Consider the following 25,035-nt stretch of genomic DNA (forward strand, 5'->3'; position numbering starts at 1 on the left):
ATGGTGTACATTGTTGTTAAGCGTCGCCAAGTAGGTTCCAATGTATAGCAACCCTGTGTAGGGTTTCCGGGGAGTGTGCACCATGAACCTCGCAGCTTAAACCAACCTTGTGGTAACAGTGCCTATCCTACAGCACTACACCAAGACTCCCTCTGGCATGTAAGGAACTCTACAACACTAGAAATGACTGAAAATGTGCCCCCATATGTTCTAGAAATACAGCAAAAGGAAGAAATGCTATCCATCAACAGTGTTGGAAGCCAAGTTTTTGACACCCAAGAGTAACAGAAGGAAAAAGGAGTCAGGAAAATACAGCCTTTTTGTGACAAAAAACAAGAACTCTGACAGGTATCATTAAGGTGCAGTTATCAAGAGAGAGACTTAATATTAAGAAATTACTGTGAGATAGAGCTGAGAACTGCCAGCATTGCTAACCAGCATTTAGACTTTCCAAAGAACTTATGTATTATTGCTAAACCCCGACAACAGAAAAAGAAGGCTGGTTGGACAATGGGAGTCATGAGGAAAGACATTACCAGCATGGACTGAAGTGAATAACAGTGGTTGGAGGCCTCCTGGTGACAATTTTGAGAAAGCAAACACAGCTGCAGCATAGCCAAATATAGCTGGCCAAGACAATGACATCCATAAAGTTAATCATCCTGAAATATGCTACCCTGAAGCTCAACCAGAAAACTCAACACCCCTTCTATAATGTAGGAAGTCAAAATACAGTTTTATGCATAGAAACATGCAGCTGCTCCAGAGGAAATTTACGGCGAGTGATTATCGAGGTATTTCAATACTGATCTCCTCACAAAGCTCCCATCCTGAGAACTATGTCGTGGACATATGCGGTTCTTTCTCTTCCAATTTAGGAAACCACTCAGGAAAATGATAATAAGAGGACTTTAGCAAATATTGTTGTTGTTACTGTTAAGCGTTGCTGAGCTGGTTCCAACTCACAGGGACCCTGTACAGGGTTTCCCAGGAGCAGCTGTTAAGTTTGAACTGCTGATCTTGTGGTTCAAACTGACCTTGGAGTTGAGTGCTTATCCTACAGCACCACAGAACTGAAAAGATCTAAATCAGGAAAATAAAAGAAAGGCAACAATAAAACTTCTGAAATGATCTAAGTGAGCCAAGAGTGAAAAGTAAAACAAATAAGCATGACTAGATACATCTACATTCATTCTCTACCAAATTTTTTTTTTCAAATTATCTTTCTCGTCTCTTATGTACTGAAGATCTTTAAAGAACAAAATGAAATGGCCACATTTCAACTTATATTTGTTGCACTTGGTTGATATCCATGTCTTATTCTAGACTTCCAAAGACAAAAACATGGTGTGTGAGCATCCATGTGAGTGCTTAAGTTGCCTTATACCAATTTACTCTGCCCCCTCTATGTTGCTGTTGTTAAGTGACGTCGAGTCAATTCTGACTCATAGCAACCCTGCACAGGGTCTCCAAGGAGCAGCTGGTGGGTTTGAACTGCTGACCTTGTGGTTCTCAGTCAAGTATTCATCCTACAGTGCCACACCAGGAGTCCAGGTCCATATATCTCCTGCAACTTGAGCCTTTTAAAATTGCTCAGCTTATGAGCTAGGTTCTCATTGTTATTGTTGATGCTAAGTGCCACCGAGCCGGTTCTGACATGTAGTGATCCTGTACAGCATTTCCAAGGAATGGTGGTGAGCTTGAACCACCGTTCTTGCAGTTCAAACCTTGCAGTCCAGAGCATTAACCTGCAATGCCACACCAGCACTCTAGACTCTCCACCATTTTGTGTCATCCATGCTGTAACACTATAGCTATGGAAAAGGAGACCTTGACATATTCAGTGTGTCTAATGAGGCTCCCGTTAGAAGATTTCAAGGCCTCCTTTCCACAGCTAAGGGTTTATAGCATGAATGACATACAACGGTGGCAGAAGTAAAGAAACATCAGTATGGACTGTCACCCGGCCAGTGGTACTTATGTTCACAGGACAAGAAAATACTGGTTTAGGACCTATTGTACAGACTTTCCTGTAAAGAGTCTTCCTCCCCCCACCCTCTACTTGGAGGTGTGGTGCTGTAGCATCAGCACTGGACTGTGAACCACAAGGCAGGCAGTTCAACCTCACCAGCTGTTCCTCGAAAACCCTACATCTAAGGTCACCGTGAGTCAGAACCCCAACTCAACGGCACTTAACAACAACAACAAAACCTTACAGATCTTGATAGTATTAACACACATCTCAATTGCAACTCAAAAAATAAGGAGTCCTCAGCCTAAGGAGTTTGAAACAAGAAAAGAAAAGGCCTTTCAAATGGAAGGATTTCAGCTCTTTACCCAATGAGACAAGAAGGATTATTATAGTGAACTGCTTCTTTCACATTTATATGACGTTACTCTACAGTTTTGAGCAGAAAAGTAGAAATACAGTTCAGAAATGCATCCCTAGCACTACCACTAACACTGTACATCTTTAGCCATGAAACGAAACCATTTTTAGCTTTAAACTTTTAAATAACAAAATTAATCATCTGTAGATTCACAACACTTTTATAAATTTTGTAGCCAAAGACCATTTAAAGGGCAGCTATTTCAAGGAGCTCTGGTAGCGCAGTGGTTACAAATTGGGCTGTGAACCTAAAGGTCAGCAGTTTGAAACTACCAGCTGTTCCGCGGGAAAAAGGTGAGGCTTTCTGCTCCTGTAAAGATTTACAGCCTCGGAAACCCTATACAGGGTCGCTATGAGTCAGAACCGACTCAGAACCAACTCTACAGCACATAACAACAACAACAACATTTTAAGAAAGTGAAAAACTAGGCCCAATTAAATAGCTTTCCATACATATTCACACATCACTATGCATGCAAGTATGAGTGACTATTAGATGAACTGAACCCATCCACCTCTCCATCTATCCATCCATCCAACCAACCAACCAACCTTATTTGATGCCTGTTGACCAGTCAGGTGATTTTCAAATTATTTTGCTCTTTGAGCTTCAGGAGCTCATTTTATTTGTGTCAGATAAATGAGGTACAGCTTTCCTGCTACAGGGAAAGACTAGGAGAAATGAAGATATAATTCATAGGGAAGGATATAAAATACCACCTTAAAATTTAATGAGCTTAAGTCAAGCTAGGAAATTTCCTTAGAAAAAGCATGAACATAAAGCCTTACAGCACAAAACCATAGAATTTTAGACCTAGTATGAACATTGAAGTACTATGTACTGTAACAGTACTACACACAAAAATTTTAAGTTGTCTAAAACCTATGTCAAAATGTCAAATAAATCAATAGAAATTAATTGCCTTGTCTCCGAGTGGTGAGTCACCACGATCATCTGTGAAAATAGGAAATCCTCCATCCTATTTGAGGTTATATATGTCAGGCAAAGCAGCTGTTGGGCCAAGGGAATGCAATGTGCATGGTTCTGACTGAGTTAGTCACGTACAGTCTCAGAGAAAAAGACCAATTTCCTCAACTTCTTTAATTATTGAGACTTAAAGGTGAAAACATGACCCACACCTCATTGGTAAAGCACTATTATTAGAAGAGAATCCTTGGTGTGGCGCTGTGGGTTAGTGTACTGGACTGCAAAGTTGGTTTGAACCACCAGGTCGGCAGTTCAAGCTCACCAGCCACTCCCTCGGAAACCTTGTACAGGGTCGCTATGGGTCAGAACTGTCTCAACAGTACTTAACAAAAACAACAATTATTGGAAGAAATCTTGGCAAATAGGTAACTTATTTGGGAACGTCTCACTCCACTACTGACTTATAAGAAGTATGAAACCACCAACTCATAGTAACCTACAGAACCGAGTTTAACTGCTCTTTTGGTTACAGATTGTTTAAATCAAAGTCTCTTCCAAAATCTCACTTTATGTGAAAGGCCATATGGTTTAAAAAATAAATAAAAGGTTAGGATAATAAACTCAAATGATATTTTAGTCTAAATAACATGCTAACCTTACTTTACATAAATTTTAGGAGGAAAAAAATGGATCTAATAACTAGCTTGTAAGTTGGCTCTGAGGCATTCACTCAAATAGAGCAATTAAAATTTAACCAAAAACTGAATTTGCACTCATATGTCATTTTGAAAGCCATATGATTACACATTTATTAATATTACAGTTTAAATTATCAGCTGATTTAAAAATATCTCTCTCAGTATCTGAATGTAATATACAATTTACAGTTCATAAAAGAGACCATTCATAAAACTCTGGGTATAGCACCGTGAATGTGTAAATTTCAAATACTGCCGCTCTCCAGTCATTTAAGTCACACAACTGGAATTGTATATCTATATAAATTGTTGGAGTCGTCACTTTCTGTCACAATTCAGAATAAACAAGGAAAGTAAAGTCACTCAAAATCTCCCAAAATGTTTCCCCTTTCTTTTGGAAGGTCCTTTGTTGTTGTTAAGTGCCGAATTGACTCCAACTCATAGCGACCCTGTCTAGGGCTTCCAAGGAACAGCCAGTGGGTTTGAACGGCCGACCTTGTGGTTTGAAGTCCAGTGTTGATCCTACAGCGCCTCACCAGGAGTCCAAAGGTCCTTTAGGAGAAGTTCAAAGCTCACAGTAAATGAAAAAGAGACATTCCCAGGAGATGAGGGAGGTTTTCATCCTTCCCCATCTAGATTCAGAGCATGAAAATATTGGATGGCACAATTAAACAGTGAAGATGCTAAAGGGGACAATTATTTTACAATTACCTGAGAGCATCACATTCACTGCTCTAATTCGTTTTTGTTTCCCACAAAGGTTTTTCCAGGAATGTGCAGCTCCATTTCTCTTAGGTTTTAGCAAGAACTTTTCTTAAGGAAAAATAAAAATACATTTTCTGCACTGATACACAAGTAGCACACCACGGATGCTGGTTTCATTATATCACTCTGTCCCTCCTAGATAGTGAAAACACACAGGATGGCCTACATGAGAACCTGAAGGTGCTAATGAAATGGAAGTCATTAGTCGTTTCCAAACCCTCTCTTCTGCAGCAGGCTTCATACCACCAAGTATCTCACCAAAATAATATCTAACTCTTTTTTTGTGATGGCCTAATCTGAAAGCAAATAGCAAAAGTTCAACCAGTCCTGCAAAACAAAACCCTCCTATATTAATGCTTTACATTGGAAATGAGGGCTTTTAAAGTCTGGACAAAGCTCATCATAGGAAACAGAACACATCAATGACTTACTAATTTCATTTCTTGAAACATATTGAAACTATCATGCTTTGCATTTAAATGCAAATAAGATAAGTGAGGGTTATAGTATGGCTTAGCAGCTGTGGAGCGAAGTTCAAGTCTCTATAATGGCAGCAGGTTCCCATTATATTTGGTCTCTTGAGTCTGTATGCCTCAATGATGAACACGATTCGGAATATTTGCACAATAACTGGCCCATGTCATGTGCTAGTGGTATTCCTCTCAAGTGCTAACAGAATATTTTGCAAAAACAGGGACAACACCACTTGTATTTTTTTTTTTTTAATTAAGAAGTAAATTGGTGTTTAACTTCTAAGAAACAAAACCGTAAGGATAGGGCAAAAAGAAATGAAAAGATCGGGGATTTATGTAAAATAGAGAAAGAGGTTGCAGTCTTTATCAGAAGCCAAATATATTGTTACTATGGCTGCTAGAGGAAAAGGAGATAAAAAGGAAAAAAAAAAAGAAAAAAAACTCAGAGAGAGAAAACATTTTAATAATGATCTCATGAAATCTTAATTACTAGGTTTATATCTGAAACTCCTATCTCCTTTTTATCTTGTCTTTTGCCGTTCTTTTTGCCTCAGTTCACTACATCTGACCAACAGATGCCAAAATCATCTCAATCCAACAAATTACAATTAAATGGCAGACTCAACAATAAAATAATACCTGGGTTCAGATCCAAGATGACGTTAGTATCCTCAAACGCCAACATGGGATGAACTTGTGGTCTCAGGAAAACTGTTGAGTCTAAAATGTGTACTATTAACTGAGCAATCCCATCTGAAAAGGTTTTAACCATTTTCAGTAAAGAACTATAGGCTTCGCCCCTCTATTTTCATCTCCTTTTATGCCAATCATGGAAATCAAGCAATAAATGTGAGTCAGCTCTGTATTTTATATGGAATTGCATTTTCCAAATATACTTCAAATACCATATAGAAAAAAACCACCCAACAGCTTTTGAACTGCCAAGTGCTGTGCTGGTCCTTGCAAACAAAAAGTATTTTTAATTAAAATACATGCTCAGTTGATTCATTTATGGAGGAACATTATGAATTTGAATCAAATTAGGGAGCATAAAATGACCATTCACATACTGTAATCTTGAATAGGTGATATTGAACAGGTGATAAACTTAATTCCTATAACGTTCTATCATTCTCATGTAGCATAGTACATATATGGCATAGATTCTTTCAAGAATCTTCTTTCCTTCTCATCAACATGTAAGCATGCATTTATACACCACACACACACACACACACACACACACAGTTTTGCTCTTAATTCTCTATGTGGCATGGGCAAGCACATAACCTCTTTTAGCATCATCTGTAAAATGGGGATAATGCCTATCCTGAAGATTTGTAATGACGCTTAGAGACCATGTATAAAAACTATCTGGGTACATGGTGGCGGTGGTAGTGATGGTGTGCGTGGAGTCGGTTCTGACTCATAGCAACCCTGCATAGGGTTTCCGATGCTGTAAATCTTTACAGGAGCAGAAAGCCTCATCTTTCTCCTGTGGAACAGCTGGTAGTTTTGAACTACTATTATTCTTGAGGTGAGCAGCCCAACTCGTAACCACTACGCTGCCAGAGCTCCTTATCTTGGCACATAGTAAGCATTTAACTAACAACTCCGAGTTTCGTCATACTAGGTAGAAAGTAATAATTGTTTCGTCTCCTTAGACAAGTCATATTGCACTGCTAGTTAACAGCAATAACAAAGGTAGTTTATTAATCTTTAAAACTAGGGGGTTTGATGAGATGGTTTCTCAAGTTCATTTCAACTTTAACAATAATGTCTCTAGAACTGCCCTTAATTTAACTGTACACTGACATTTTCCAAGTTATACTAACTTGGGAAGACTAAATCAACAAAGGTTAAGTCACTAACTTGATGAACTTACATTCAGGAAAATGATTTCTCATTTTCAATAAAGTTACTTATCAAACATTTTTAAAAATTGAGATTTAATTTTAATTAACTGGCCATTTCTTCTCTGTATGTCAACATTATGAATAGAAACTAACATTAATTCTTTTATGACTATTATTTTCTGCTTTGAATTTTTTGTGCCAATGCATGTTTTCAGGAATGGAAGGCATATTAAATGCATAAAAAGTATTTTTTGAGGTAATAAGGATTTTGATGTTTTTATGTGGGACACATATGTCCCAAATTGACTTAAATCCCTGTCTTCAGATTCATGCAGTTATGCAGGTCCCATCCAGGGGGCAGCACATACTACAACTGGGATACCAGCTTCCCAAGAGACCTGAGAGGCTGAAACCGCTGATGTGCAATACATGACCCACAAGCCACAAAAGGGTTAAAGCTACATTTAGGAATTTTTTTCCACATGTAATTTCCCACTTTTAAGACATCAGGTTGTAGATTTTTTAAATGTCAAAATTTATACGCATTTGCAAACCTATGGACTCCTGGTGTGGCACTGTGGGTTAACGCGCTGGACTACAAAGTCGATTGAACCACAAGGTCGGTGGTTCAAGCTCACCAGCCCTTCCTTGGAAATCCTACACAAGATTTCTATGGATCAGAACAAACTCAACTGCACTTAACAATAACAACAACAACATAAGACCATTAAAAAGGTTAAACAAAGGAAAAAATCACCACACCCCTAATCCAAAATCTACTGTCTCGAGAAAAAAATAGGAAAACAACGCTAACTTTACTTCAAAAAAGCAATTCCTATTTTCTGTATATTATGCTTTGCAGTAAACAATATTCTGTGGTAACAAAAAGGCAAGGAGATTTTAATACGTGAAGTTGCTTAAAATGCCTATTTCTATGTACAGTTTGGATACTGTATAGTTTAGAATCCCAAAACTATCAATTCTATCTCACTACTAAAGGAGCTCTGGTAGCGTAGTGGTTATGAATCAGGCTGTGAACCTTAAGGTCAGCCGTTCGAAACTACCAGCCGGTCCGCGGGAGAAAGATGAGGCTTTCTACTCCCGTAAAGATTTACACCCTCGGAAAACACGTACAGGGTCGCTATGGGTCGGAACCGACTCGGCGGCACTTAACAACAATTGTTGTTGTTGTTGTTGTTATGTGCCACCGAGTCGTTTCCGACCCATAGCGACCCTGTAACAACAATACAGAACCTTAAATGATCTGGGCTCTTTAAACACTGGATGGCCTGTAGGACCATCAAGCCTAATACTTCATCTCAGAAGCTATTTGTTCATCTGCCTTGAGGACTCAAACATATTACATCTTATAAACTTATCTAATATATTCTTATGGGAAAAGGCCATTGAAAATGTGTTCTACATCTTATGAAATCAACACTGGAATAGGCCCTATGCTTTATTGAAGTTCCTTTTTCAGAATAGGGTGATATCTAGCAGACTGCAATTCTGTACAAACGGCAATATACCACACAAGACAGCCACTCCTGAAAACAGTCATTTTGCACAGTTATGTTCCTAACTGTATGACTATGACAATAGAATGTATATCTATATAGGCATCGAACATTTAAATTTGCAATATCCCCTCCCATACACCTGTGATGTAAGTTAATTACAAACTATTTTGGAAAACATGCTACTGTGTTCTTAGGTTAAAGAGACAACAATGATCTTGGAAACAAATAATAAAAGTACCATTCACAAATCATTTCTCTTTTATCTCTTGCTCACTTTTTTTTTTTTTTTAGTCCAATTCCAATTAATGCTGACAAATAATAAACCAATTAGGATTATCTCTGAAACAATTACATATGGAAGAGACATAGGGTAGAAGTTATATTAGGATTTGATTAGGCGACTCAATGGCTCAGTTACAGAAGCTGTACTCTGAATAAATAGTTTGAACAAGCCACATTTAGTCACCAAATGAAAAGGACAAATTAAATTTTCATCGTCTGTAATTTAGCTGATAAAAGTCAACATCTCTCAAAGACCAGACACATTTTAAATTCATAAAACAGTGATTTGCTAGAGAGATTATGATCACCTTAGTAGCAGGTGACCATAAATCCAAAATCATGACCAGGTCAAGTCTTTCCCAGTACTCTAGAAATAAAGGAAAACACATGAAACTTGAAAGCTAGCTACTGTGTAAACATGTTATCATATAGCTACAAAAATACATATTTTTAGGGGAGACAGGACAGAGATGTTCTAAGCAAATATCATGGGAATGTGACTAATCAAGATTAATTTCTCAGAGAAAACTGCCAAAAGGAAATTCAATATTTTAATTTACATGATCTGATTATCTCAGTTGAGACAATGAAGCTGATCATGTGTACATGCAAGTTAACATTCTTAATATTGACTGAAAGGACGACACACATCTCACAGATTATATTGTCTCCCTCCCTTCCTTTTTTACTCTTACTTTTTAAAAATCTTAGCTGTTCAAATAATTGGTCACTACATAGTTTCTTAAGAATCTCTCAACTTACAACTCTTAACATACTAGGAAAAGAATCTAACACCGTGGGGGAAAGTTAGTTGCCAGGGAATGGATCATAAAGCTGGAAATGGCCTGAACATTAGCGTATACAGTAAGATGCCAGAAAGAATACTGATGTTAGGTCTTACAGAACGGAGAACAGGAAACATTTGATATGTATTCTTACCAAAGACAGCAGTTCATTTTTCACTAGATTAATTGTAGCTTGGATTCACTACCAAATTTCTTGTTGATAAGAAAAAATTCTAAACATTCCATGTCTGAAAACAACACAGACCTTTCTGTATCACTTTAGAAATCCTCTTTTTTTTCTCCCTTTAGAGTCTCTTTTCATAACAAGCCTGAAATGCAAGTAAATTCTATCGATTTAACAGTGCCTGAGCTGTTAAGAGAAACTTTCCTATGAAGACTAATGAGCCAGATAAAAATTAGACATACTTCCCTTTCCTCCCTACTTCTTCCAATAAACTCTCTTCCCTGGTTTGACTACGCATAAAACCACCAGAATCTCATTACTGATGAAATTACACACTACATATCAGACAAACCATCATGATTACGTAAAAATTACCTCTAATTTCTGCAGTACAGTACACCTGGCTATTTTAATACTTTACAATATCCTTTTTTCCTCTTCTCTCCTTCTCCTCTCTCCCCCATATGAAAGGAATCTTTGCAAATGGAAAGTCAGATTAGCGGGTCATTTGGGAAGAAGGAATCTTTAAATCGGCCACAACAGCTCCATCAGCCCCGCATTGAAAATGACACAAGCATGCACACTGGCACGCGCGCACCCCTCCCAGACACGCGGCCCCCGCGCCCGGGCGCGCCCGCGCGTGCGCCCGGCCCCGCCCGCGCCCTCCGGACCCCGGACGCCAAGCCCAGCCGGCCAAGTACTGCCCCGCACAGCCCAGCATGCCCAAGCACACTTCCTTCTCCCCAGTGCAACCGCCGGCCTCCCGCTGCACACAGAAATCAAAGGGAGGCTCATTTCTGACCAGCCAACTAGTGATCCCAGGGAGAATGCCACAGCCCGCAGATCGCCTTTCGCCCTCCTCTCCTCAAGGCTCCAGAAAACCTTTGCAGTGGCCACTCCGGCCGGCCTCTGAACTGAGAGCCCTGGCTCAGCTCGGCTCGGCTCGGCTCGGCTCAGGAGCCAGATGCCTCCGGTTAGGGCGCCCCACGCTGTTCCAGCGCGCCTGAGCTCTCTACTTACATTCTGTCTGAAACTAGCAAGCGGCTCTCGACCATCATCTCGGGGAGGAAATCCAGCTTGAAGGCAGAAGTCATGTTCTCGGGCGCACGCGGCTGCGCTCGGGCGAATGGGAGCGGCTCTGCGCGCGGCCGAGTCCGCTGCGGGCTGGCGCGAGACAGGCAGGGACAGGTGCGCGCGGCCTCCCCTCGGCGGCCGCCCGAGCCGGCAATTGTCACATTCTCTCCCCTCTCGCTTTCCTCCAATCCCCTCCGAAATCCAGTGCTGAGGCAACTGTCTGCGGAGCGCCAGGTGCTGCGAGCAGAGGCGGAGCTCCGCGCCCGCTGCCGCGGCGCTTAACCCCTGCGGGCCCGCCCGGCCGGAGAGCACCGCTGCCCCGCCGCCCCCAGCCCGGACCAAGTGGCCGAGACCCGCACTGCCTGGCCTGCCCACGAGGGAAGGCAGATTGGGGGAGCTGAGGTCACCATCCTGATAAATAGCAATACTTCATCGTAGGTTCACAGAGCATCCAGAAATGCAAACTAGTTCAGTGGACTGACTGTCCTGTTCCACTAAACACTCTGTTTCCGCGGCATCTGGCACACAGCCGGAATTAACCACTTTTAGCAGGTTGAGTGCAACTATAAGCCAAAGCCTAATTCTCTTCCAGATGAAAACCAAACTCCCAAATCAAAGCCACAAGAGACTGCATGTGATCACGAGCGTCTGTTTAAATGCTCCTCGGTGTGATATACCTGCCAGTATATGAACTAACAATTAGAGCCGAACAAGTGAAATAGCATTCACTCTTTAGCCAAAGTAAACATTAGATAAATGGCCCAAGCAACATTTAAAGACTCATCTCTGCTTTATGGAGAAAAATGAATCAGCCTTTGCAAATTATGTTTCCTTTCACCTTGGAGACACTAAACTATAAAAAATAGACACGTTTTCTTTTAAAATGATAAACCACAAATGATTCATCATTTCCTTAAGTTTAAAACAATGATTCAAGACGATCAGGGTGACTTCATGAAAGTGCGCTATATCTGTAATGTAACAGCCATGAAGCTGAAATAACCATTTAAGATCCGTGACTCATTTACTAATAGGAATTGAGAAAAACGGCAAGACTCTGAGACAAGAATAGAGGCAAGTGAGTTTAATTTTACCAAGTGATTTGATAACGTTCTTGAAAAAGTAGTGAGGTGCTATTCTAATTTAGGATCCTCATCGCTGTTTATTTTATGGTTATGTGGGTGAAATAGAACTTAACAGAAAGTAGTCACAGCTATGTAAAACTTCTCCATGGCATATTTCACTTTCTAAATCAGTATCATAAATTGTACACCAGTTGTTTACAGTTTGTGTCTTATGGTAATCATCACTTTTCATTTTATTTTGTAATATGTAGATATATTGGAGGATAATGTAAATATGTATACATTCGAGTGTGTGTATATACATGGTGTATATATATATGCATGCATACATTTATTGTATGTGTACATACATATTGTGGTTTTGTTTGAAAAATCTAATTTTCACTCCATGCTGTTTTAAACTATCCTAAAGAAAATTGGGCAGAACTTCATGCCAGTCTGCTGGCTTTTCTCTCACAAATAAAGGGATGTCTGAGGATACAGTTATGGTAGTCAGAGAGCTAAACAACCAAGTCACATGTAGTTAAATATATCAGACACCACCATATGGAGAAAAGATTGGCTGTTTAAAAAAAAAAAAAAAAATTCTCACCAATCTGTTCTGTGATGATGAGAATTAAAGTGGTTATTAAGGAAAAGAGATATACATACAAGTTATTTTTAAAGCCAAGATTGATGCATTGAACAATTTGGAGTAGCAGACCTGAAATATTCAATTAACTCCAAAATACTTTATTGACTTTGTTTCTTTCTTCAAGTGAGTAGTACATTTGCCTTTTGACCTTCTAACTATTAGTTAAAGCCAGGGATAGACGTTTAAAAAATATTGTCTTTCCTGAGGATACAGGTCTATGTTCATGAGGAATAAAGAAACAGATAAAATGAAATGAATTTTTCTATCTGTAATGGCCAGCTACTCCTCATAACATGAAATTATTTTTACCCCCCACCCCTACAGCTGACTGCCTTTGAAATTATAAGATTTTTGCATTTGTGTCGATCTTTCAACAATTTAAATAAATGGATGGACAAATGAAGATAATCCTTGGCTTTCATTTATTATTTATATAAATCCTTAACATATAATGAGATGACTCATGTCTCTTAAGAAAAAAAAAAAACGCGCCTCCAAAACAAAAGCAAAACATGACCACATTAATCAAACAGAAAAATATTTTCAAAATCAGCTACCAAATAAAGCTCCATATACATCTGCATCCTACATACTACATAAGGTAAAAAATGCTTCATTAACATGTACACTTCTGAAATATTTATTTTCTTTTTAATTGCATGTGAATTAGTTGGAAGAAACTGTAGGGAAGCCCTCTTACTGACTTAAGCCTTCTCAGCAGTTTGTTAAATTCTAGCCTCAAATCCCTTGAGGCAATAGTGGATTCAAAGCAGCTTTTAATCATACTATAAGGAGGGTGAAGTAGTATGTAAGTAGGTCATAGAGAAAGAATTACAAGTGCATAGGTTATTGCCTTATTTAACAACTACTGTGTAACATACTTTTCAAAGCACATTTTGCTTTTCCCATTTAAAGTTGGAAGCAAAACCAGAGTCACATATAAAAGAAAACTCTACATAGGATACTGTGATGTGAACCAAGCAAAGCTTATGAAGTGTAGCCGAGTTTAAATACTTTGTCTGACAAATACATAACGCACTGATTGCCTAGGCATTTGAAGTAGGTGCCAGAGAGAAACACAATACACAAACATACACACACACAAACACACACCCCTATGTTTTCACAACAGTCTTCCAATTGTAGCTTTCATTCCTAATATCTACTCTGTTTCCATGATCACAGCACCAACACAATAGCCATTTTTTGAAAAAAAATACCAATTACAAAAGCTCTTGAACTGAAAAAGAAAAAATATAAAACACCCAACCAAAAACCACCAGATGAAAAGCATCAGTTTATTATTTCACTGCTTTGGCAGAAGGAACAACATTTTTAAACAACTCAGTGGGGTCCTTTAAAAAAAAAAAAAAAACAATCTCGTGCAGTAACAAGCCACCAGGTATCATTCTTTGGCAGTTGGAATTATTTGGCAGACAACTCTACTAGGCTGCTGGTGAATTTTCGGGTTCAATCAAGCTATTTTATAGCCAAGGATCTTATCAACAACAGTGAAAGGGAGGGGATAAGAACATCAAGGAGCCTCTCTCTCGCGACATGACCTGGTTGGTAACACCGCTTGACATCACTGGTGACGAAGCTGTCGAGGACAATAAAGTTTCCTCATAGCGTTGGCTTTATTGTAGAAAAAACCTTAAGCTCTTCCCTAGCCCCATCCCCCTACCTTCCCTAATTGTCTCCTTTTTTTAATCAACTTGCTATTCATTTCCCAAACAAAAGGCAATTCAAGAATTGGAAACACTTGAAGGGAAAGTTTCTGAATGACCTCATTTTACATGAGACCTTCCAAGGCAAAAGAGTACACTGTGCTGTTTCAGCTACCCACTCTCCTCCTCAGCCCTCATTTCATATTGAGTTTTATCCAACGGCCATTGTCTGAGAAGTGAATTTTCGCTAGCATTGAAGACAAACCCCAAACCAAAAAAACCTCTCCATAGAACCAGGGTACAAATAAGCGCATTTGTCCAGAGAATACTCCCTGCTTGAATTGGAGGAATCCCTTTTCTAACAACTCACTCATTCAATCAATCAGATATAGTCCATTAACTATAGATATATTTCAACATTTTTTAACCAACTTATAATTTTGAGACTGTGCCTGATATATAGTGATTAAGGTTTATAACCAAACAGCTGATTTTCTTCTCATGCAGGCAATCCTGTTTATTTTGTGACAAATTCCCTTTTTTTTTTTTTTTAACGAAACCTATACTTTATGTTACAAATAGCAATCAAAGCATTAGGCTATCAGCAAATCAAATATAGAGCACAGATACACTAGTGCTGGTCAGTTTACTAAAAAAGCCATCTTCACTGAAGGAATTTCGCCGCCCCCCCTCACTTTTGGAGCACTATTACAAACCAGAATCCAAAACATCTTTCCTCTATCACATTTCCAAATTCAAATTTTATAACATAGCTGTTTTGGTTTAAAAAATAATAAAAAACAAAAACTATTAAAAAAACAACCAAAAAAGTCTAATGAGTTCATAGCCGTTTGAAGCAAGAAAGGTAGGCCCTATAAGGGCCTATATGCTTTTAAAAGCCCAAACAGAACCTAAGGTGATAACACTGTAAATATACTTTACTTGGTTCTATATAGGTTTCAATAAAAAATAAATATTTAAAATGCCAATCATACAAGTAAAATGATCATCTTTTTCCCCCCATTTTGAAAGTTTCTGGAATGGTGACTTTATTATACTTAAAACTAGCAAAATTAAATGTTAAGTACATAAATGTTACATGCACTCTTATTTCGTACTTTTAAGGAGATTTTAAATAGTCACGTTCCCTTGAGAATAGTTTCTACTGATTTTGTGCAATTCTGTGTTTTTCAAAATCTGTTTTTAATAGAGCAAGAATACATAATTGTGAATTTATCTTCCTTGTGAAGAGGCCCTCAAATTGAAGATGGTTCTCTGTATACATACCTCAGCACTCTGAAATGAGATGCATTTCTAGTGTTTTCAGATGCTTCCTTTCCAAAGGGCTGAAACAGTAATATTGTGGCTCTCTCAGACCCGGAGCCCACACATCTCATCACTGCCCTCTCTAACTTGTCTTTTCTTTTTTCGCTTTTCTCCATTATACAGTTGCTAGTTTCTTTTCTTTCTCAGTTTTCCCTTTTTCCTCTCAAATGGGAGCCAGACACTTCAGAAGCTTCCCTCTATAGCTGTGTGTCTCAGGAGTAGAAGACTAAGAAAGTGAAAGGAGAAGCAGTAGTCCTTACTTGCTTATCTGTGAGAGAAATCAAGTTTGACTTGCCTGATTTCTCAACTAGGAACAGCTGTCTCTATAAAGGATCATGGGATTCCTTTTCAGGCATAACTAGGAGAGGAGGAGAATGTGAAAATTGGGAAGTCTAAAGATTGGGGGAAAGGGCAGGGAGGAGAGAAAGTCTTGGCTGCCCAGCACAGATATTTGTACATAGAATGCACTCAGACAGAACCTTTGAAGGGATATCCCTACACCCTCTTAAAGATGCCAAGATTTGTCAAACTATACCAGGTAACCTTAATCTGGTGCCAGCCTGGCGGCAGGAACAAAACATATAACTATCAGATTGAAGTTTTTAGTTCCCTCACAATCTGACCTACAACACCCCCATCCCCACAAAACGGTCTCTTCAATTGGCCAAAAGTTCTTATCTTACTGTCATGTGTTGTTAAATACAAAAAAGGAGAAATGAATGCTTGACAAAACCCAACAGCTGAGTAGCAACAGCTGGAAGACACAGTAGTAGGCATAACATTAAGTCCCAGAGAGAGCTGCAACAGGTGTGGGTAAAAGGAAACGAAATGGAAGCGTTAAGCCTTAGAGTGAGGTTGTCTGACCCTGGGATCTTGGCAAGAGTCAAAACCTCGACTTCAGAGGAACTCTCTGGAGGCATCTTAGCCCCCTTTTGCCTGAATAGCTCTCCTTTTTCTGAACAAATAGATCTTGAAGAAGGGTGGAGGATTAAGGGAGCAAAAGCTTGGGTTTCTATAAAATAAAGCACAGGAATCTATTTTACTCACAGTGATAAAGTGATCCCCACCAAAAAGCTTGTGGTTACTGAGATCAGAAGGCACCTGATAATAGGGCATGCAGATCAGACTCTTGAAGGCAAATGCTGCTTTCAAACTGAGTGGGAAATATCAGGAGACCTTTAAGAACTAAACCTGTTGGATTCTGTATTTCATTTGGTCAAAGTGTACTGATTGGCACAGGGAGCAAATCATTTTCTTTTCTGATTCATCAGCCAAGCCTTTGTCAAATGCTAGACCACTACTTTCTAGTAGGGATGAATAGCTGAAAATATCAAAGCCTACCATAATCCTCAGATAAGAAGTACAATGTGTTAGCCTAATTATTACTATAGCAATTATATAACTGAGCTATTAAAATAACATGTAGGTTGAAAACACATTAAGGTTTCGCGCACAGGAAATTTAGAATTTTCCTATATACTATGATTCAAATCTCTAGCCATTTCTAGCTGCTGACATTTTAAAAACCTCAAATAACTTTTTATTTAAATTTTCTTTGATGTTAATTCCCAAGAAACCCGTTGTTGTTGTTATGTGCCATCAAATTGATTCCAACTTAGAGCAACCCTGTATAAAGCAGCTGGTGAGTTTGAACTTCCGACCTTGTGATTCAAACTGACCTTGAGGTCAAGTGTTTATCCTATGGCGCCACACCAGGACTCCATGAAACCCATTAGGAAAGGGGGGGGGGGGAGGCGAGTATTTTCTTCTTAAGAGAACTACCCAAAATCTTCAAGGAAAAGAGGTATAGCTATCTACCCAAACACAATGGAATGTGTTACAACTTATCGCTACTGCTAAGTGGAAGGCCTTAAGGAGCTCTGGCAGCGTAGTGGTTACGAATTGGACTGCGAACCACAAGGTCAGCAGTTCGAAACTACCAGCCACTCCACGGGAGAAAGATGAGGCATTCTGCTCCCGTAAAGATTTACAGCCTTGGAAACCCTGTTCAGGGTCGCTATGGGTCGGAACCGACTCGATGGCACATAACAACAACAAGTGGAAGGCCTTATGTTACCTAATCACTAGTGTTTCAATTCTCTCTTCATATTAATAGTTACATTTGCCCTATTTCATAGGAATACAGAGACGAGAGATATGAATGACTTTATGGTCTTAAGAAGAAAGGTGATTAAGCTGAGGTTTTGTTTTTGTTTTAATAATCAAGAAAAAGGGTGTCCCGAAGACCTTCACTCTTTTCACTTACATTGTAGCCTTCCCCTCTTTCCAGGCCCGCTTCACTCCCTTTCTCTGCATTACACCCCGCTTATCCTGCTTAGCCATGTTTTATGTGGTTCCATACATATTGTGAGCTTATTGAAGCTAAGACTGGATATTATATTGGGTATAATATATGTTTGGTGTCTAATTATAACATTGCGACATATTTTGGCACCTTTGTTGTCAAGTGCCGTCAAGTCGGTTCCGACTCATACTCTGTATAGGGTTTCCAAGGAGAAACTGGTGAGTTTGAACTGCCGACCTTGCTGTTCAAACTGACCTTGCAATCCAGTGCTTATCCTACAGCACCATGTCAGGACTCCACCTTATTTATAACCATAAAAATTCCTATTTGAAATTTCATAATGCTTTAAAATGATCTATGATTCCTCTCAACATCTCTTTCCATTATACAGGTTAAAGCTTAGGAAAAGTGAAGCATAACTCGTTACTGTTGAGTTGATATCTATAGAGCAGAGTGGAACTCTATATAACAAAGTAGAACTTCTCCAAAGAGTTTCCAAGGCTGCAAGCTTTATGGAAGCCTATTGACCCTTCTGTCTTCCTCAAAGTGCCTAAGAGGTCCAAACTATCAACCTTTCATTTAGCAAAAGTGAGCATATAACTACCAGGGATTCTTAAAGTGAAGTATAGGATGCTTTCATTCAAAGACATCATCATCAAGTGAAGACAAAGAGTTGTTGGAACTTAGAAGCAAAAACTGCTGTAAGTTTTCCTTTTTTACTCCCTTTATGTGACGCCTTATCGATGTTCTCCATCTCTTCAGTTCCACACTGTTCCCCAAACTGGCACTGGGAGGCGGGGAAGGGTTGAAAAAATGGTACTTCAGAATGGGATGAGCCGCTGATATCATAAACAGTAATCAGTGACTTGATCCAGGGACAGGCTGATGGTTCCTTGCTGAAATTGTACAACTTAATCAGTGGTAAAACTAGGACAAGCATACAAATCAATGTCATTGTTAACCAGCACAATTCTAAGGCAGCACTGGAGAAAGAAGTGATTTTACAATATCAAATAGTAAATAGTTATACTTGCAAGTTGACCAGGAAAGGAGTTTGGCCTGGGAGTCAAGTGGTCTTGAGTGAAAATCCCTTATACTTGCAAGCTATGCTTTTGTGCTATTATTGCTTTACCTCTTTTGGCCTCAGTTTTTTAATCTTTAAAATTGAACGACTACTGTTAAATACTGGGATATTTGTGAGGCTTAAATTACTTAAAACAAAAGAACACAACATATGCAGTGCCAGACATAGACTACTAATAAATTTTAGTTGTATTCCTTGCTTTTAATCTTAACTTTCCCCACTTTTGTTTAAACCTAGAACTGAGAGGTGAGGGAAGGTCAAGAGAAAGTCAGTTCTAATCCTATTGTTCTTGTAGCATTAAGGTTTTCACGAATCCTTTTACTTCTAAACCCTAATTCTAAACAGCCTAAACCAGAAGGACGAAGAAAATTGGGAGTTATGGAGAACAGGCAAAAGTAATCAGAGACTAGGAATCAGGTCTCATTGAAACTGAGTTTTCAAGGAGAAGTGCAAAATATGTCCTAAGTGCTAGGACCAGGAAGCCATGCCATGTGAGATGATTCCTAGAGCATCTTTGAATGAGCAGATAAACCATCTCACAGATTCCTCTAAGACAGCTGGGGTTCCAGACCAAGACACTGAAAATGAAAGAATCATAAAAACAATATAGCATTTCATTGGAGTCCTGGTGTGGCACTGTGGGCTAATGCATCATACTGCAAAGTCATTTGAACTACAAGGTTAGTGGTTCAAGCTCACCAGCTGCTCCTTGGAAACCCTATACAGGGTCTCTATGGTTCGGAATCAACTCAATGGCACTTAACAACAACAACAACAGTCCTTGTATTATTGAGATGAAGTATTTTTAACAATAAGAATGAGAAGCATCCCGTCAATTATTAGGTAAAGGCACAACTGTACTTGTTCTTGCTAACGTCAGCAATGGTATCACAAAGTTCCAACTGAGTTTTTACTGATCCCAGTTGCAACCTTTCTCAAGAAGGGGATTAAAAAAAAAAAAAAAGAAGAAACAAGGGAATAAAAAAAAAAAAAAAAAAAAAAAAAAGCTGCAAATACTGTAGGTGGATCAGCATCTTCATTTCAAATCTGAAGCTCTTCTTTACCATGACAACGAAGTTGTTGAATTGGATAATTTCACAGGAAAATTCTAGTTTTCATTTTCCTCTGAGGGCATGCTGGCAAGTCCTGCTTCATAAACTCCAGTGAGTCATCACAAACCTAAACAACCAATCATGGACGGGTCAAATTGGAATGGGCTGAGGTAGCAGAAGCTCAGGTTGCCCTAGTAATACATGTCATTCTGGGCTGTTGTCACCTTCTCTCTCCACAGATGCCATTTCCTGTTAACGTTGATGGCCTTGACATGCACGAAAATGGGCTGGAATCGGTCACACAGTCAGAAGAATGTTGTGGACAGAACCAACGTACCTGTACATGATAATCCTTAAAAACATTACATGAAACAGAAGGGTGTGTTTAGGGCTAAAGTTGACCTCATCCCAAATCAATGTTAATTGGGAGCTTTTCAGTGTTGAGTGGAAATATGGGGGTCTGAATACACTTAACAGACACATTAACATTTATAATGTCAACTAATTTCCCACCTGTGTAGATTAATGCCATGTGATCAGAAAGGTGTTTGTAATCTAGGACATTTCATTCAGTTCTTAATGGACAACGCCATTAAAACCTCACATGTTTTTCTTCCTCTGACACCCTCTTCCCAATGTCAGCTAAGTAAAATTCCATGAATTTTAATCCTCTCCAAACCACTGCCTAGTCTTTCCTATAGAAAAAGTCACTGTTAGCTCAGGAAGACTTAAAAGTCAACAATTAGAGAAGCAATTAGAGAAGCAATCAATAGTTTTATGAAAGGTGGAAATACCCACCCCCAACACACACACAACATAGCTTCCCTCCCCCTAGAAATTACCAAACTGTAGAAACAAATTCAGTAAAGGCTAATAAAGATGATCCAAAGCATTATTGCAGCGGAATGGGCTGGTATCCATTAGTGTTGGAGGAGGTACAGACAAACGCTATGGAGCAAAGACACTGTTTAACAAACAAACTGCTTTCTGTTAATGGCTTTTATAGAAATCTCGATACAAGAAATGATGTTGGATATTCCTAACATCCTTAATATTTAATAATTAAACAAAATCAAGGTATATTTTCCATACACAGAATCTGGTACCTTAAATACAGAGTGAACAATCCATATAATATCATTCTACCTTTTGCATTTTACCTTTCTTTTCACCAACCTGTGGTGTTTCTAGGGCTGTGAGCAATGAACTTTCTATCAGCCACATATTCACCTAATTAACCCCCCTGATTACAATAATTAGTATTGATTTACTCTTTGAATGACTTCCTAGGTATCCAAGCACAATCTGCACTGGCTATAAAGTTCTGTATATGGATATTAATGGAATGCTTATCTTTGTTTTTCAGCCCCAAAGAGAGATTTTGCAATTGTATGCACTCTGTTTTTTTTTTTTTTTTCCAACCCACCAGGTTTTATTTGAATAAATAAAGGAATGTTAATACATGGGAGTTAGAAATCTCAGTTTGTGGTTGGCTGAGCATCTATGTGAGCATTCCCGAGGCTCATGTGTAAAGGAACTTGGGGTGCAATCATTACTCTCTACTGAAAGAAGCCATTTACCCAGTTTGAATCTGTTACTATTCCTTTTCAGCAGGTCTGGGCTTAGAATTAATGTTTGTTTTGACATTTCTTTAGGTCACTATCAAGAGAGAAAAAAAAAAATCACACATAGAGGCTTATGGCAGGTTACTTTTGTTGAAATAGATGTGGACAAGTTTCCCAATTTAAGTCAATCTCATGCATTCCCAGTTGGGTTAAAGGGAAAGGCATTTATCTGTATGTTGAACACTGGAATGATGAGGGGGCGGGGTGTTATCTTAATTCTGGAAGCTGATAAGGGATCAAACAACAGAAGAAGAAAACAGGTGAGAAGGGATTCCCCTTGTTCCTGGACCTAACTATATCCACCTAGAACTTAAAGTGAGCAAATTACAGCTAAATAATTGATCATTTACCCCAAAACTCAACATGGTGGTTTCAAAGTTACTTCTTCATTTTAACATGTTACTGACATGCATATTCTTTATCATCAATAGTCTTGATGATGAAGAATATTTGCCTATTTTTTCCCAACATACAAAATATTGATATTCAACCTTTGTTTTAAAATACAAATTTCCCCTGAAAGCAGATTCTGAATGTGCTTGTAATAGTGGCCCGGCTTCCGATATAAAGCTTCCCCAATTACCTTTTATGAGCTCATCCTAAAAGCAATTATTGGCATACCCGGTGGAGTGAGCAGTTCAGATCCCACTGGAAGTAAGAGAACATAATAACTATGCATTTAAAATCCACTCTATTCACAATGGATAACTTAAAAAATATTATTTATCCTGCAGATATGTCTTAGGACCACCCAAATGTTAATACTTCCAGTCGAAAAATCTATACTTGAGAATGCAGTTCTATTTTGCATTGATCATGCAACATTTATTTTAATAATCCTGAGAAAATATTTTTAGACACATCAATTTAAATGTTGGAAATTAAAATTGATGTTCTTAAAATTTATGACTCTTAAAATATAGTCAATGTACCATGACTTTGTTTTCCAAACTAATATACCTCATTCCTTACTTACCAGGAGCACTACTAATTTGAACCAACATATAATCCAAATGGAAATATTTGTAGTTCATTTTTTTTAAATGTTGTCCTTTGAAATGAGATGCCTTGTTTTTGTTTTGTGTTTTAAATGAGATCCTAAACTTTCTCCTTACATTTAATACCATTTTTTAATATAATGCTTTAGCACAAACAGCTAATTAAGCAAAAGACTAAAGTGTTAAATAATATTTATTATCCATAGAAATCAGACCTAGTAAGATCAGTTCAAGCAAATCATTTATCATTTACTATTCTAGGATCAGTTTTTCAATATCTAGTGGAGGGATAAAAATGGTTTCAGTATTTCAGAAGTTTGAAACAGATTTTTACATTTTCTCTTTCTGAAGTTTGAAGTAAAAATCTCAGGAATCTTAGTCTCACCCTAAAAATCAATGTTTCTATGACAAGTTTTTGAAAAATATTTTTGAAAACATGAGAAATATGTGTCCCTGCATAGAAATACATTTTATCTGAACATAAGCATGAATTTAAAAATCCAATAAATTCAATATAGACTTTTAACTTTGTAATTGTCATAGCATAGCAAAATGATAATAGTTTGTGAACATAATTGTAAGAGCAAAAGTTCTGTCACTTGTCCTTAAATTTCTAAACAGTTTATATGAATTGCCAAAAAAAAAAAAAAATAAAGAAGAAGAAGAAGTAGAGACTAGGACTTACAATTTACTTAAACATTAAAAATATTCTTTTTAACTTCCTTTTATTCTACATTCCTTATGTCCACCAAAGAGGCAAATTTAAAACCCCCAGGTATTAAATACCATACAGGCATGTCTGATAACAAGGTATTTGCCAGAATGATAATGGTATTACAAGCATTCTCAATCAATAAGTTTTCTTTCTGTAGTTAACAGAGAGGTAAGTAATAAATCTCTAACTTAATCCAATGAACGTAGCTGCAAAATGCAACAACCTCTATGAACGATAGATATTAATTTTTTAAAAAACACAAAGCCAGAAACAAGCAGTTCTAAAAGCTCTTCCTTCTGTACAGTCTATACAAACAAGATTATAGGAGATAAAAAGGGTGTTGAGAAAGAAAAGAAAAAAAAGCCCAGACATGCATTAAGCTAGTTTGACAGCTCCATTGTTCAACCCGTCCCATTGTCAGACCCAAAGATGCATTCAGTGCTACAATGTCTGCTAGCAAATAAACAAAAGACTACATTTTTCAAAGCAGGATGCCAATTCTATCATAATTCTTTCTCTGCTTTCCAAAAGGTCAGTGGTGGCTCTTTCTTGATATGCGATAGAACCCTAACACAGATGAAGGAAACAAATATTTGCTTTCAATACACAAGGACCCTGGATGCCATGCATGAACAGAGGGCTCCAAACAGGTACACATTTTGGAAAACCGGATAAAGTAATCCAAACCTGATAGCCCAGAAGGACCATTTAGGTAGGCTAAATCCAGATTAGAGCGATATTTGGAACACAAGTCTAATATGGAGTCTCCTTAGCTCCTTTTTCGGTGATTATTCCATGCGGATTGCCTAATAATGAAAGAGGCTTAGACATTGCAAAGGAAAAGACAAACCAAGAGCCAGATTTGGAGCCTTTCAAATGATCCCCTGACCACTCACAAACAACAGCAAGCAAATACATGATAAGCTTTCAAAAGGCAACTCGTACAAATATTACTCGCACATAGCAGCCCCTTTTCTTTCTCTGGTTTGCTATTTCTTTCAATCTCTTGGTCGCAATTTCATTTCTCTCTCTCTCTCTCTCTCTCTAGATTCTTTTTTTTTTTTTTTTTCCCCTTCCAAGATCAGGAGCTACTTGATTCAGAGCATAATTGCTGTTTCGGTCAGCTCTAGAAACTAGAAAAGCATGCATTAAAAACAAAGGACACAACAACATACCTTAAAAGCAGCTCCTCATTTCTCATAGTAACAGCGGATTTGGGACAGCGCATGCTTTCTACACTGATAGTCTCAACAAAAGCCAGTTCAGAAGTGCGCTCAAACATCAATGCCACAGTAGCTGTTCACTAATGCACTCTCGCTCGCTCTCTTTCTCTCTCTCTCTCACTTCTCTCTCTTCTCTCTCTCTTTTTCCCCACTCTCTTCTTTAGTCAAATGCTGAATGGTGGAGCAAAGGGGCCCATGCAGATCCACTAAGTAGAAATAATCCTCTCTGACAAGTTATGTTGTCTAGGCATAATTTTACATGAATACACTGTGCTGCCTATAGGGGTCTTGTTTGCATTCATTCAAGCCTGGCTGGTGTTAGTGCTCCTAATTACTATCTTAAAATATTGGAAAGAAAAATAAGTCA

General features: G+C 38.3%; 1 protein-coding gene across 3 annotated transcripts in view; it reads right to left on the minus strand.

The window, feature by feature from the left end:
• Positions 1–24,727, minus strand: part of CELF2 (CUGBP, Elav-like family member 2) — a 468,556-nt gene extending 443,829 nt beyond the window's left edge. For 2 of the 3 annotated variants that reach the window (XM_006873170.1, XM_006873171.1), the window contains exon 1: positions 24,621–24,727. In XM_006873170.1, coding sequence (XP_006873232.1) covers positions 24,621–24,727 — 107 coding nt within the window. Of the gene's footprint in view, positions 1–10,900; positions 11,149–24,620 lie in introns of those variants that run through there. The other variant, XM_006873172.1, reaches the window with a different exon arrangement.
• Positions 24,728–25,035: the final 308 nt, after the last annotated feature.

Source organism: Chrysochloris asiatica, unplaced genomic scaffold (assembly GCF_000296735.1).
Source record: "Chrysochloris asiatica unplaced genomic scaffold, ChrAsi1.0 scaffold00226, whole genome shotgun sequence".
NCBI classification, from domain to species: domain Eukaryota; kingdom Metazoa; phylum Chordata; class Mammalia; order Afrosoricida; family Chrysochloridae; genus Chrysochloris; species Chrysochloris asiatica.